We start from the raw sequence: 16,535 nt of genomic DNA, 5'->3' as shown, positions 1-16,535 counted from the left end.
CTTTTTGAGAGGGACGGGTTTAGGATTTTTTTTTCCTAGGGTTGCCAGATAACGGCACAGACCGCAGAAGGATGGAACAAATGTCACGTTATACTGTATGTGTTTATGAAATTGTTACTAGCTAATAGTTAATCATGAAAATAGTTCATAACTAAGGAATATTTTATTGCAAAAACCAAATTTTATGATAAAATACAAATATACATAGATGAAAAATAAATCAAAAGACTCTCTGGTATTGTTCAGGGGGGCCGGACCAAATGTGGAGGCGGGCCGGCTACGGCCCGCGGGCCGTAGTTTGGTGAACACTGCTCTAAACCTTTTGTCCAAAAAAGGAGAATACTGATCAGAGATGCAGCCAAGATACCTATGATCACTCTGAACTGCAGAGATCCATAGCTAAGGGTGGGTAATTCGCCCATAGGACTATTCGTCACACATTGCTCAAATCTAGCATTTAGGGAAGAGTGGCAAGAAGAAAGACATTTCTCAAAAAGCTACCTGGGAGATGCAACAAACATGGAAGAAGGTGCTCTGGTCAGATGAGATCAAAATGTAACTTTTTGGGCTAAATGCAAAACAAACTGTTTGGCGTAAAATTAACACTGCACATCACACTGAAAATACAAACCCACTGCCAAACGTGGTGGCAGCATCATGGTCTGAGGCTGATTAGAAGAATAGGCATGTCACACGTCACACGTATGCGTTCTTCACCGCCCCCCCCCCCCCAAAAATGCAGTGAATTGCGTTCTGCATCCTGATTGAGTAAGGCACTGACCAATGTGAACAGTCTCCGCACCTGGTCTTTGTACATACTGTACATACCCCACAATGTCGATGAAACATTCTGCACCGGCAAAGGCACCTGAGGTCGCGCTCAAGCAACATTATTTTACAGTACAGTATTTCCAAAAAATATTTTAGTTATTTGTTGAAAATGTTTGGTTTATTGTGCTTGGGCCTGAAAACAGGTTTTTTGGTCTTTGGTTTCATTGTATACATAGTTCAGTTCTGTATAATTACTAAAAAATAAAGCTCACTACTTCACGGATTTCACCCATCACTGGTTCTTTTTGGACCGTAACCCCCACCATAAACGAGGGATTACTGTAGATAAATATATAAGTTTGAAGCCTGAAATGTAGAAAAAGGTCAAAAAGTTCAAGTGGAACAAAACATTTCACAAGGCACTGTATATACAATGCTTTAAGCATTGGGGACATCTCAGGGCACAATAAAAAAAAAAAGCACGAAACAAAACTCCATTGCCAAGATCTTGAGTAATTGTTTTGATTTCCTTCTTTAAAAAGATGTGAGCATTCCATACTGACGTATTTACCGGACACATGAGGGAGACTCGAAGGCTTGTTGTGGCAACTTCGCTGTCAGGATCTGCAGTGAGCTTCTCTTTTACTTGATGAGAGATAATGGAGAAAAAGAATATTTTTTATTTTTTAAAATTGCATATAGAATACTTTGTTTACAACAACTAAGCCAAACTAAGCCAACAAATAACAGACAACAGACCGGGTTTGAGGGTGACCTGGCTCAGTTCAATTAGCTCAGTTCAGTATGAAGTGCCCCACATAGGCTGGTGTGAGCCATTGGATTACTTTTCAAAGGCAGTTTAAAAGATGAAAAAAACTCTGCATCCTTGGATGCTGACAGCATGACACAGTTGCTGATCCTGCTCATCACCTTTTAACAAATCAGGTGCTCATGTGTGCTGTTTAAGCAGGAAAAATGACTACTGTGGTTCTGACGTGAAAATAATATGCTGTTAAGCACTTTTGAAATTTAAGTGTAAAATAAATAAATAAAGTGATTAAAAATATACCCCTCCGTGAGTCGTCACCTTACCGTGGTGGAGGGGTTTGTGTGTCCCAATGATCCTAGGAGCTAAGTTGTCTGGGGCTTTATGCCCCTGGCAGGGTCACCCATGGCAAACAGGTTCTAGGTGAGGGGCCAGACAAAGCACGGCTCAAAGACCCTTATGATGAGAAAAATATATGGACCAAGGTTTCCCCTGCCCGGACGCGGGTCACCGGGGCCCCCCTCTGGAGCCAGGCCTGGATGTGGGGCTCGTTGGCAAGCGCCTGGTGGCCGGGCCTACACCCATGGGGCCCGGCCAGGCACAGCCCGAAGAGGCAACGTGGGTCCCCCTTCCCATGGGCTCACCACCCATGAGAGGGGCCAAAGGGGTCGGGTGCAATGTGAGCTGGGCGGCAGCCAAAGGCGGGGACCCAGGCGGTCCGATCCTCGGCTGCAGAAGCTAGCTCTTGGGACATGGAATGTCACCTCTCTGGCAGGGAAGGAGCCCGAGCTGGTGTGTGAGGCAGAGAATTTCCGACTGGATATAGTCGGACTTGCCTCCACACACAGCCTGGGTTCTGGTACCAGTTCTCTCGAGAGGGGTTGGACTCTCTTCCACTCTGGAGTTGCTCACGGTGAGAGGCGCAGAGCAGGTGTGGGCATACTCATTGCCCCCCGGCTCAGTGCCTGTACATTGGGGTTCACACTGGGAGACGAGAGGGTTGCCTCCCTCCGCCTTCGGGTGGGTGGACGGGTCCTGACTGTTGTTTGTGCATATGCACCAAACAGCAGCTCAGCATACCCACCCTTTTTGGAGTCCTTGGAGGGTGTGCTGGAGAGCACTCCTGCTGGGGACTCCCTTGTTCTGCTGGGGGACTTCAATGCTCACGTGGGCAATGACAGTGAGACCTGGAGGAGCGTGATTGGGAGGAACGGCCGCCCCGATCAGAACTCGAGTGGTGTTTTGTTATTGGACTTCTGTGCTCGCCACGGATTGTCCATAACGAACACCTTGTTCAAACATAAGGGTGTCCATATGTGCACTTGGCACCAGGACACCCTAGGCCGCAGTTCGATGATCGACTTTGTAGTTGTATCATCGGATTTGCGGCCGCATGTTCTGGACACTCGGGTGAAGAGAGTGGCGGAGCTGTCAACTGATCACCACCTGGTGGTGAGTAGGCTCCGATGGTGGGGGAAGATGCCGGTCCGTCCTGGCAGACCCAAACGTATTGTGAGGGTTTGTTGGGAGCGCCTGGCGGAATCCCCTGTCAGAAGGAGTTTCAACTCCCACCTCCGACAGAGCTTTTCCCATGTTCCGGGGGAGGCGGGGGACATTGAGCCCGAGTGGACCATGTTCCGTGCCTCTATTGTTGAGGCGGCCAATCTGAGTTCTGGCCGTAAGGTGGTTGGTGCCTGTCGTGGCGGCAACCCCCGTACTCGCTGGTGGACACCAGCAGTAAGGGATGCCGTCAAGCTGAAGAAGGAGTCCTATCGAGCCTTTATGGCCTGTGGGACCCCAGAGGCAGCTGACGGGTATCGACTGGCCAAGCGGAACGCAGCTTCGGTGGTCGCCGAGGCAAAAACCAGAGCGTCGGAGGAGTTCGGTGAGGCCATGGAAGCCGACTTCCGGACGGCTTCGAGGAAATTCTGGTCCACCATCCGACGTCTCAGGAGGGGGAAGCAGTGCACCACTAACACTGTGTACAGTGGGGATGGGGCGCTGCTGACTTCGACTCGGGACGTTGTGAACCGGTGGGCAGAGTACTTCGAAGACCTCCTCAACTCCACCAACACGCCTTCCTTGGAGGAAGCAGAGCCTGGGGACTCTGAGGTGGGCTCTCCTATCTCTGTGGTTGAAGTCACCGATGTGGTTAAAAAGCTCCTCGGTGGCAAGGCCCCAGGGGTGGATGAGATCCGCCCGGAGTTCCTCAAGGCTCTGGATGTTGTGGGGCTGTCCTGGTTGACACGCCTCTGCAACATCGCGTGGTCAACAGGGAGAGTGCCTCTGGATTGGCAGACCAGGGTGGTAGTCCCTCTTTTTAAAAAGGGGGACCGGAGGGTGTGTTTCAACTACAGAGGGATCACACTCCTCAGCCTCCCTGGTAAGGTCTATTCAGGGGTGCTGGAGAGGAGGGTCCGTCAGGAAGTCGAGCGTCAGATTGAGGACGAGCAGTGTGGTTTTCGTCCCGGCCGTGGAACAGTGGACCAGCTCTACACCCTTAGCAGGGTCCTCGAGGGTATGTGGGAATTCGCCCAACCAGTCTACATGTGTTTTGTGGACTTGGAGAAGGCGTTTGACCGTGTCCCTCGGGGAGTTCTGTGGGGGGTGCTTCGTGGGTATGGGGTACCGAACCCCCTGATACGGGCGGTTCGGTCACTATACCACCGATGTCAGAGTTTGGTTCGCATTGCCGGCAGTAAGTCGGAATCGTTTCCAGTGGGGGTAGGACTCCGCCAATGCTGCCCTTTGTCGCCGATTCTGTTCATAACCTTTATGGACAGAATTTCTAGGCGCAGCCGAAGCGTTGAGGGGGTCCGTTTTGGGGGCCTCAGTATTGCATCCCTGCTTTTTGCGGATGATGTGGTGCTGTTGGCTCCTTCAAACAGGGCTCTCCAACTCTCACTGGAGCGTTTCGCAGCCGAGTGCGAAGCGGTTTGGATGAAGATCAGCACCTCCAAATCTGAAACCATGGTCCTCAGTCGGAAAAGGGTGGAGTGCCCCCTCCGGGTCGGGGAGGAGATGTTGCCCCAAGTGGAGGAGTTCAAGTACCTTGGGGTCTTGTTCACGAGTGGGGGCAGGAGGGAGCTAGAGATCGACAGGCGGATCGGTGCGGCGTCTGCTGTGATGCGGACGTTGTATCGGTCTGTCGTGGTGAAGAAGTAGCTGAGCCAAAGGGCGAAGCTCTCAATTTACCGGTCGATCTATGTTCCAACCCTCACCTATGGTCACGAGCTATGGGTCGTGACCGAAAGAACGAGATCCCGGTTACAAGCGGCCGAAATGAGTTTTTTCCGCAGGGTGTCCGGGCTCTCCCTTAGAGATAAGGTGAGAAGCTCGGTCATCCGGGAGGGGCTCAGAGTCGAGCCGCTTCTCCTCCACATCGAGAGGAGCCAGATGAGGTGGCTTGGGCATCTGATTCGGATGCCTCCTGAGCGCCTCCCTGGTGAGGTGTTCCGGGCATGTCCCATCGGGAGGAGACCCCGAGGAAGACCCAGGACACGCTGGAGAGACTATGTCACCCAGCTGGCCTGGGAACGTCTCGGGATCCCCCGGGGAGAGCTGGAAGAAGTAGCTAGGGAGAGGGAAGTCTGGGCTTCCCTGCTAAAGCTGTTGCCCCCGCGACCCGGCCCTGGATAAGCGGTAGATGATGGATGGATGGATGGATTAAAAATATAATATTAATATAATATTACAATCTGCGATTGGCTGGCAACTGATTCAGGGTGTCCCCCGCCTACTGCCCGAAGACGGCTGGGATACGCTCCAGCACCCCCCGCGACCCTAGTGAGGATCAAGCGGTTCGGAAAATGGATGGATGGATGAATATTACAATGTTTTTTCTTGTGGGGCTGATATTGTGATATTATAATGGCATTTGGATAATGTTATATCCCTCCTTGCTTAGAGGGCTAGCGGGTAGCAGGGAAACTGCTCACACTGAAGCCGCTAACAATGTAGCCGCTGTGTTGGAGCCACTGCTGAACCACTGTCAGGCACCGCATTACACAATGTCAAAGTAATGAAGTCGTTTATCTGCATCTTTAGTCAGCAAATTAACTTCATTTCAGGACAACGTTGTGTTGTTGATTTCTGTGGCTGAAGTTTGTGAAACACCGCAACTACAGTAACTCTAAAAATGGCTCAAGTCAGTCATTATGACAATTTCATTTCATTGTGGTATTAAAGAGACTGTTATAATAGGCAGCGCAGTTACTTAGTGCTCTGGAGTGGTCTGGGTTTCTGGTGCCCTTCATCTTCAGCCTCTGCAGCAGCAGTGGTGATGTTAGCTGCCTCACTAGGTACACAGACATGGAGTAGGTCTGCAAAGATCAGAGGTTTTATCCCAACATCAGGTCCCTGACAATATAAATAAGGAAAATTGCAAATTGAGTACGATTGTTACCTTTCCAATTTCAGGTGCCCATGTCACTGAAATCTGATTGGGTACTGCTGAGGACAGTCGCACCAATGAGGTAATGTTCAGGGGTTTTCCTGGTCTCTTTTGTTCCACGCCATTTTTGGGGGGAGGTGTGTAACCCTAACAAAAACAAATGTTTTGCAAATCAATTCAGACTCTCTGAATATTGCCTTTCAAACAATGCAGCACAAAGTACTTTAGCATATTTGTTCCCTAAAGCAAAACAAAATTCCCTTTTCAATGTCTCTTTCAATTACTCCCATCCACCATACCACATTCACGCACACATTCATTAAAAAACAAAACAAAACCGAGGGACAAAAGAATGGGGGTTTTTTTTCGATAAAAATTGCGATTGCGATGTCACACGTGATTACTTTTTTCAACATCCTTTTCAATTATTTTAAACAAAAAGGCAAGATTAAAATGAATTAAGTATTAACATGAAAGACAGTTTATTTCTGAACTACAGGTACAGGTTTAAACTTACTCAATACTTAAATATGTCATTTTGTAAGGATTCACTGTGGCAATATAATTCTGCCAAACAAGTGTGGCAGAAACAAATGCACTGTATGCACTATACTACTGTGAATCAGTAAGAAAACTAAAGCACACATTCTCACAATAATGCCAACAAATCTGTGGCTTTGTCACTTCAACATATCCACCTTCTCATGTTGCATGAAACGTATGTTAAACAAGTGGACTGCAAACAAATACATTTTACATATCCTGTGTAAAAATAAAACTTAGCCATTACACATGCTTTTGTGTAGGTAAAGTAAGATTGCACCTGCATATATGACCTAAAATGTTCCAATTACAAAAACCAGCAGCACATATTACAAGTAGAGGTAAGATCGAGCGGCCCGAGCCCGAGATAGACCCTAGTCGGGTCGGGCCGAAAATGTCAATCATTGCTTCGGGTTCGGGTCGGACCAGGCTTCTCGCTCGCTGACTTTTTTTTTTTTTCTTAGTTTCTTTTTTCTTAGTTTCGAGGCCGTGAATAGTTTTGGCCACGAGAGACCGTGGTTCGCAAAAACAACAAGTCGCCTCATCACAACACGTACTGTACTAAACTCTTCCAATGACGATTCAAAGAACTCCTTCGTGTCTGTCTACTATCCACCCGTCATTGTTCTTCTTTGTCTCTCTCCTTCTCTCTCTTAAAGTGCCGCGTTAGATTCTTAAGGACGTACTGCTGCTGTGGTTTATGGCCCAGTTTTCAACCCGTCAAAATGACAGACGTCCTTAAACTTTTCCAGTCAACTCTGAAAAAAAAATCCGTCAATGATTAAAATTGTCGGTTAATGTACCCTGTGCAGAAACAGAAATATAAAAGGTGTAAATGTTTATACAGTCTTGTTTAACTTAGATTTCGTGACAAAAGACAGGCTTTACTTTGTTATCAAAAATCACCCCTCCTCCTCCTGAGTCCTCACAAATGAAATATGAAATTTCTGGTTTGCTTCAGGCTCGGGCCTGCAAATCAAGTTAATTGGTCGGGCTCAAGCTGGGTTGGGCTTTAATACCCGTGGGTTGGATCGGGCTGGATTTTTTAGGCCCGATCTTACCTCTAATTACAAGCCCAGACAGCGGCACCACATTAATTAAATGGCAACTACTGACAAGCAATAAACATTTTGCCTGTCTTTATTTTCATTAACGAGATCTTATAACCCAACAACATATGACCACATACAGATGCAATTATCTTCAAAATATATGACATCTGAGCAGGATATTTCCATCTTCAAATCATCTGATGGGAAGATGGGTTTCGATTCGGTCACTGCTCAGTAGCGCCCTGTGCCCAAACATCGTTGAGAGTTCAATCAAAGTCAACATTTATTTTATTTTTTTATCTGTGGCAAACAACAGAATGCATGACAAATCATCTATTCAAACAGAAATTTTATCAGCCACACACTCGCACACGCAGACAGTGCGTGACACAGATAGTTTTTGTTTTTAAAATGAGGTGAAAAATCTCAAACATGTCTCAAACACTTTGAGATCATGCTGATGAAAAGTGGATGACAAATTAAATCTATTATTGTTATGATAATTATGACTTGCCTTAACGTCTCATGAGACAGAAAACAGACCAAAAATTATGTGCATGTATAGCGGCATGCATGAGTTACAGGGATGACATCTCTGCCTGCTTGGCAACCCTCACCCTTTTCTTTCGGTCCTTTTAAATCACAGCTTTTACAATTAGTCATCATGTTTCATCAAATTGGGATTAAATTGCAAATGCAATAAATCATTCAGCCTTTAAAATAATGTACATGCAAGTATACACTCCCAACAACAAGGATGAGCAATGAAAGCACCAGCAAGAATATAATGCACAGTAAATGAAAGAAAACTACATAGGTATACGTTTTTGTTAAATGAATTAGAACATTACAAAAGTTTTTTAATCAATTTCATATTTGGTTAGGCCCCTCCCCCAACACATCCAAAAAAAAAAAAACAACAACACTATTGTCACTAATAAAGCAACCACAACGATATGAGTATCCCTCTCTTAATCAAAGAAAAATAACAACACAAGAAACACACTACAACTAGTAGTAGAACGACAATGACGAATAATAATTGAAAATCAGACAGTGCTTCATTGTGGTTAGAGAATTCTTTTTAGGGATGTACATGGGCATACATCGGGGCATGTTCAACCAAGGTGTGTCCTCTAATTAGCATTGCGGTTGTCTTCAATGTGGTTAGCAGTCAGTCAGCCTATATAAATGGTGCCAAGTAGTCAACGTGCTGCTCAATGGCATGGCGTGTAAACACAATGAATATGGACCAGAGGGAGTGAAGGAGAGAATTGTCTTAGGCCGTTACAAAGAAAACTAGGGCTCAACTATTGGGAAAAGACCATTTGTATTTTGAAATGCAAGTTTCGATATTGTTCATTTTTCTTTTGGACCGATTTTTTTTTGTGTGGATTTATGTTTTGTCTTGTTTTGTTTTTATCTGCATAACAAAAAACAAACTTTGTCAACCGTGAACCACTCAAGCCCTTTCTGTTTTTCTTTTTTGGAAGGGTTATTTAATTAATTGTTAGGATGATGATTATGAGGATTATAAGGATGATGACGATAATGATAACAATATGAATGTTTGTCTGAATGAAAGGATTATTGTTGTGTGTGGAAGTCTGTTGATGTGTGTTTGGGGATGTGTATGTTTTTCTCTTCATGTGATCCGAAGTAGTTTTTAAAAAATGGTACATTGCCATGAGGCCGGAAAAATTTATTAAATATATCTACAGTATCTATATATATATATTACAGCTGTCAGTTTAGCGCGTTATTATCGACATTAATTTAAATGAATTTTAATGTGATTACATTTTTTTCTCGCGAGATTAACGAGGCACACGTCACATATTACTCTATAAATAAACCAGAAACAAAACAACAAGCGCGCTGCACAGGTCCACGCCCATGTCTGTTTTGCCAGCCACAGCAGCGCGAGACACCGAAAACGGATACTTAAAGAGTTTATGAATGGAAAGTTTACGATTAAAAAGTTGCCATATAGTTCCACTGACAAGACCAAGGTTACCTGGATGTTTTGCAGTCGTAAACTGAGCTATCATCAGAGCACGTCGAGTCTGAAATACCACTTAATGACCAAGCACACAGCTGATGTGAGTACTCCGCCCCCTCGTCTAAGACAGACAGCTATGGATAATTTCAAAGAGAAGAAAATGGATAACACGACGAAGAGCAAATTTGCTGAAGCCATAGCTAAATGTATGGCGACTACATGCAAGCCTGTGAACATTGTCCACAGCTTGACTCAAGCTGAAATCATTCGCATTGCATCTAATGACTCCACTACGGATTGCCAGCGAGAGCCTCCATGACAAGCTATGAACAGAAATTGTACGTAGCGGAGAAGGCTAAGGTACACCAAGCGGGAGAAGACACTATTTCGGGAGAGAAATAAGAGACTAGGTTGATGAGCCTCTGGTGAATAAAGAACATTCTGTTGAGTACGATGTATGCCACTGACACGATTGTTACTTGTTTGAAAATATTTTGTGTGGAAGGTTACGGTGTTCCGTGTCCATATAAATAATAGGGGTGGAGCTTCTCTGTGTTCGTCTGACAGCGAAGCACGTCGAGAGTTTAGCAGTGCAGTGGTAGCGACCTCGCGACCACACTGAAAATAAAACGTCTCCAGTGTTGTTATCGAACCAAGTGTAGTCATCTGAAATGATGTCTTCACAAAACCAGAGAGAGACTTCCGCGCAAAAAGGACCAACAGAATCAACATAGACTGACTGCTGTGTTCAAAGCAAACTTGAGAAAAACGAAGTATGCAACCATGGCTTAAATCCACGATAGGTTGAGTACTAGTTTACCTTTGATGTGCCCTTTATAATTTTATATTGCTCTGTTTTGATTCCATAAAAAGAGCTGTTAAAGCAGCTGTTGTGTGACAAAATATTGTGTTCACTGTTGTTGATGGACAGTAATATTGTGTGAGAGATTATAAGATAAGATAAGATAAGATATCCTTTATTTGTCCCGCAATCGGGAAATTACAATCAGAATTCAGAAAGGAAAAAACACTGGGTCGGGAGAGGGAAAAAAACCCACGCTCGAACTATCCTCTTCCGAGGATAATTTAAGTCCAGGATAAAAAAAGACCCTAGCACAGAAATAAGCATATGACAGTTACAACAAGTCACAGGACATAACATGTAATAAGGGGGAGGATGAATGGGAAGGGGGTTGGGGGGGGCGACCGCGACGCGGCCGAGAATGACCAGCTGCACGGATTCACACGAGCGCTCTGCATGTCGAACCACGTCACGGGGGAAAAAGAATCGGAGCGATGAAGACGGTGATAACAAGGATGTGTATGCGCGTGTGGTTGTCCAGTTATGTATGTGTATGCGTGTGCAGGTCATAGCTGCATCGTCGAGGTCTGCTCATCGTGAAGACAGTCCCGGCTTATCAGTCCATGGCCGAGAAGGAGGGGGCGGTGGGGGGCCCTAGACTCCGTGCGTATTTCCATCCAGGGGAAAGGCCAGATAGCGTTGTTTGTTTTGGAGAGACGGCCGCTAACAATTCCAGACAGCCTTGAGTCCTTGGTCTGTATCTCCTCAGTGGCGCCGATCAGTCTGATCCAGAAATTCTTTCCGCAGCGTGGATTCCAACGTCTCCATGGTATTATCGATCGCGCGGAGTCGCTCCAAAATCACAACAATATTGCGATTGAGCTCAGTCACCGCTTGAGTCTGAGTGTTGGACATTCGCGCCAAACCATCCAGAGTGACCGGCAGCTTCTTAACTTCCAATAGAGCCGCTCCCGTCGGTTGAATCTTGCGATAGAACAGCAAGCTGCCAACACCAAACAGCAGCATACCTGTTATCAAAAGGCCAATAATGTAGATGTCTTCCACATCCTCCACGGACAGTACTGTCAGGCACACCGGTCTCCACTTTCTCCATGGATCCAGGGCGTATCCGGCAGCAAGTGTCCCCGGAGGGCAAGCCGGCTCCCCACTGCCCGCTCTTTTCGTCGAAAAAATTTTGTCAATTACATCGAGAGACCAGCCAACTAATTCCATGGTTAGTTCTTCGGATGAAAACACGGTAGGAGGCTAGGGAAAAAAAAAAGTTAGACAAAAGACAGCACAAAAGACTAAGTGGCGAGCAGGGAAAAGAAAAAAGGGGGGGGGGGGGGGCAGGGAGCTGTGCAGAAAGCGTCCGCCTTTGTCGAGAGCCAAGCAGAAAGAGTGTGTGTGAATAACTGCTCCAAGTGAAAAATGTTCATGTAAAATTGAAAATCTAAATTATTTCAGTAAATATTTGCATTTTGCACATAGAAAACTGATTCATGATTCCATGTTGATGAGAGCATTGAAACGGGAAAAAATAGGACAAAAAATATAAAAGGAAACTCAGAAACAATAAAAAAATGTGTGAGTAATCACGATTGAGTTAATTTGGGTTAATTACAACAGTTGAGTTTTTAATTAGATTAAATATTTTAATCGTTTGACAGCTCTATAATATATATATATATACATATATATATATATATATATATATATAAAAGCGGCTGGATAGCTCAGTTGGTAAGGGAGACTGTGGTTCGAATCCCGCTTGGGGCAAAAAATGAGCACATAACACCATCCAGTGTGGGTCCTTGGGCAAGATCCTTCACGCTAATGCCTACCTCATACAATGATGAGAGACAGTAAAATGAATGACATGCCGGCTCAGACGTCGCCCGGCCAAACAAGGTCTGCGTCAGGTGCTGGGGAACCAGAGCACCTTGATGAAAAATGGGCTACTGGAACAAAGCGGAGATGGGCGAGATGCGATAACATGGCGGTTGACCACGGTTGACCACGAAACAACTAGTAGCTCAGTGTTCCAACATCCACAAACGGCAACTGCTGTCACAACTTGAGATTGATGAGGTACAACGCAGGTTCCATGGTGAAGGGCCCCAGGCTGCCAGATTAGAGGAGGAGGTCATACCAGAGATTGGGAGGCAAGCCCCAATGAATGCAGATGATGAGATTGGGAGGCCAGCCCCAATGAATGAAATGCTGAGCGAGCCAGTAACTGACCTGAAAGCTAAAATCATGGCGAGAATGAAAGCTGGGCAACCTAGAAACCGATTACAACGGCTATGTGAAATACCACCTGAAAGTCTCATGGAAAGTGTGAATGCAGCACTGAGGGCGATCCCTACCGTAACGATCACGGAAACCAATGAGCTGATATACGCTTCAGCATCAGTGATCATTGAGATGCTTGGCTATAAGAGCAACCATGGAAGCCATGAGATACGTTACCCACCATGGAGAAGACGGCTGGAGGCTAAGATCAAGGCGGCTCGGAAAGATGTGAGTCAATTGACGGAGGCCCAGAGAGGTGTGATGAAAAGGCCGATACCCGAGAGGTACATCCAGATGTCCATACCTGAAGCACTCGAAACTGCCAAACAAAGGCTCCAAGCCTTGTCCAGCCGCCTAAAGCGGTACACGAAAGAGAATGAGGCCAGACGAATAAACAGGCTGTTCGCAATACAACCTGCAAAAGTGTACGCTTAGTGGCAGGGTCCTAACAACAGAGCTGACCCACCAAGACTGGAAACTGAAAGGTACTGGAAAGGCATATGGGAGAAGGAGGTTGCACATAACAGCAGTGCACAATGGCTGGTGACCCTGAGAGAGGAGCACAGCAACCTCCCTGAACAGAAGCCAGTTACCATAACAGTGGCAGACATACAGGAAAGAGTCTCAGATATGAAGAACTGGACAGCACCAGGCCCGGACATGGTCCACACCTACTGGCTAAAGAAACTCACAGCACTCCATGAGCGCCTAGCAGCACAAATGAACCAGCTGCTGAGGGATGGGACTTACCCAGGATGGCTAACCGAAGGGCGGACGATCCTGATCATGAAGGATCCCTCAAAGGGTGCAGTCCCATCCAACTATCGGCCAATAACCTGTCTCTCCACAACATGGAAGCTCATGTCAGGCATCATTGCGGCTAAGATAAGTGGACACATGGATCAATACATGAGCAAAGCACAGAAGGGCATTGGTAGATATACCAGAGGAGCCAAACATCAGCTCCTGGTTGACAGAACAGTCGCACAAGACTGCAGGTCCCGGCGTACCAACCTGTGCACAGCCTGGATTGATTACAAGAAAGCCTATGACTCGATGCCACATACATGGATCACTGAATGCTTGGAGTTGTATAAGGTGAACAGGACCCTAAGAGCCTTCGTTGCGAACTCGATGAGGATGTGGAAAACCACACTTGAAGCCAATGGCAAGCCACTTACCCAAGTGTCCATCAAATGTGGCATATACCAAGGTGATGCACTCTCCCCACTGCTGTTCTGCATAGGACTGAACCCCCTAAGCCAAGTAATCACCAAGACAGGCTATGGATACAGCCTCAGAAATGGAGCTACAATCAGTCACCTCCTCTACATGGATGACATAAAGCTGTATGCTAAGAGCGAAAGGGACATAGACTCCCTGATCCACACAACCAGGATCTACAGCAGCGACATCGGGATGTCATTCGGGCTTGAGAAATGTAGTCGGATGGTGACTAAGAGAGGAAAGGTCGTCCGCACTGAAGGGGTCTCACTCCCTGAAGGAACAATAGCAGACATTGAGGACAGCTACAAGTACCTCGGTATACCACAAGCCAATGGCAACCTCGAACTGGCAACAAGGAAAGCGGCTATGGCCAAATACCTCGAGCGAGTGAGGCAAGTCCTAAGAAGCCAGCTCAATGGCAAGAATAAGACCCGGGCAATAAACAGCTCTGCCCTGCCAGTGATCAGATACCCTGCAGGAATAATAAGGTGGCCAAAGGAAGAGATTCAGACCACGGACGTTAAAACCCGAAAGCTCCTAACCATGCACGGAAGGTTCCATCCCAAATCCAGCACCCTGAGACTGTACGCAAGCCGAAAGGAAGGAGGCCGGGGACTAGTGAGTGTGAGAGCCACTGTCCAGGATGAAACATCCAAGCTCCATGAATTCATCAAGGAGAAGGCTCCAACGGATGACGTACTCAGAGAATGTCTCAGACAATGGGGAACAGAGAATGAGATGCTGGAAGAGGGACCATCATGGGAGGACAAGCCACTACACGGGATGTACCACCGGACCATAACAGAAGTGGCCGATCACAAGAAGTCCTATCAATGGCGAGAGAGGGCTGGCCTGAAGGACAGCACAGAGGCACTCATCCTGGCTGCTCAGGAGCAGGCCCTGAGCACCAGAGCCATTGAGGCCCAGATATACCACACCAGACAAGACCCAAGGTGTAGGTTGTGCAAAGAGGCACCTGAGACGATCCAACACATAACTGCAGGGTGTAAGATGCTGGCAGGGAAAGCCTACATGGAACGCCATAACCAGGTGGCTGGCATAGTCTACCGAAACATCTGTGCGGAGTATGGACTGGAAACCCCAAGGTCAAAATGGGAAACACCTCCGAAGGTGGTGGAGAATGACAGAGCGAAGATCCTGTGGGACTTCCAGATCCAGACTGACAAGATGGTAATGGCGAACCAACCAGATATCGTGATCATAGATAAAGGGCAGAGGAAAGCCGTTGTAGTGGATGTAGCAGTCCCAAGTGATGGGAACATCAGAAAGAAGGAACACGAGAAACTCGAGAAATACCAAGGGCTCAGAGAGGAGCTGGAGAGAGCCTGGAAGGTAAAGGTGACAGTCGTGCCTGTGGTGGTCGGAGCACTCGGGGCAGTGACCCCCAAACTAGATGAGTGGTTGCAACAGATCCCGGGAACAACATCGGACATCTCAGTCCAGAAATGTGCAGTGCTGGGAACAGCAAGGATACTGCGCAGAACCCTCAAGCTTCCTGGCCTCTGGTAGAGGACCCGAGCTGAATGAGGGACGGACACCCCCCGAGGGGGGGTGAGACGAGGATTTATATCTTTTCTAAATCTTTTCTGCTTGGCTCTCAACGAAGGTGGACGCTTTCTGCACAGCTCCCTGCCCTCCCACCTTTTTTTTTTCCCTGCTCGCCACTTAGTCTTTTGTGCTGTCTTTTGTCTAACTTTTTTTTTCCCCCTAGCCTCCTACCATGTTTTCATCCGAAGAACTAACCATGGAATTAGTTGGCTGGTCTCTGGATGTAATCGACCAAATGTTTTCGACGAAAAGAGCGGGCAGTGGGGAGCCTGCTTGCCCTCCGGGGACACTTGCTGCCGGATACGCCCTGGATCCATGGAGAAAGTGTAGACCGGTGTGCCTGACAGTACTGTCCGTGGAGGATGTGGAAGACATCTACATTATTGGCCTTTTGATAACAGGTATGCTGCTGTTTGGTGTTGGCAGCTTGCTGTTCTATTGCAAAATTCAACCGACGTGAGCGGCTCTATTGGAAGTGAAGAAGCTGCCGGTCACTCTGGATGGCTTGGCGCGAATGTCCAACACTCAGACTCAAGCGGTGACTGAGCTCAATCGCAATATTGTTGTGATTTTGGAGCGACTCCGCACGATCGATAATACCATGGAGACGTTGGAATCCACGCTGCGGAAAGAATTTCTGGATCAGACTGATCGGCGCCACTGAGGAGATACAGACCAAGGACTCAAGGCTGTCTGGAATTGTTAGCGGCCGTCTCTCCAAAACAAACAACGCTATCTGGCCTTTCCCCTGGATGGAAATACGCATGGAGTCTAGGGGCCCCCACCACCAGCCCCCCTCCTTCTCGGCCATGGACTGATAAGCCGGGACTGTCTTCATGATGAGCAGACCTCGACGAAGCAGCTATGACCTGTACACGCATACACATACACAACTGGACAACCACACGCGCATACACATCCTTGTTATCACCGTCTTCATCGCTCCGATTCTTTTTCCCCCGTGACGTGGTTCGACATGCAGAGCGCTCGTGTGAATCCGTGCAGCTGGTCATTCTCGGCCGCGTCACGGTTACCCCTCTCAACCCCCCCCCCCCCCCCTTCCCATTCATCCTCCCCCTTATTACATGTTATGTCTTGTGACTTGTTGTAACTGT

At 47.1% G+C, this 16,535-nt stretch overlaps 1 protein-coding gene across 3 annotated transcripts in view; it reads right to left on the bottom strand.

Annotated features, from left to right (window-relative positions):
- Window positions 1–16,535, bottom strand: part of pias2 (protein inhibitor of activated STAT, 2) — a 113,415-nt gene that overhangs the window by 46,095 nt on the left and 50,785 nt on the right. For all 3 annotated transcript variants that reach the window (XM_086111692.1, XM_086111694.1, XM_086111693.1), the window contains 3 exons: window positions 5,943–6,077; window positions 5,754–5,859; window positions 1,343–1,416 (listed from right to left, as the gene is read on the bottom strand). In XM_086111692.1, coding sequence (XP_085967818.1) covers window positions 1,343–1,416; window positions 5,754–5,859; window positions 5,943–6,077 — 315 coding nt within the window. The remainder of the gene's footprint in view (window positions 1–1,342; window positions 1,417–5,753; window positions 5,860–5,942; window positions 6,078–16,535) is intronic.

Source organism: Hippocampus guttulatus, chromosome 5 (assembly GCF_054856545.1).
Source record: "Hippocampus guttulatus isolate MCC_2025c chromosome 5, RoL_Hgut_1.0, whole genome shotgun sequence".
Classification (NCBI taxonomy): domain Eukaryota; kingdom Metazoa; phylum Chordata; class Actinopteri; order Syngnathiformes; family Syngnathidae; genus Hippocampus; species Hippocampus guttulatus.
Note: the sequence above shows the minus strand (reverse complement) of the source record. Positions and strands in the feature narration are given on the sequence as shown.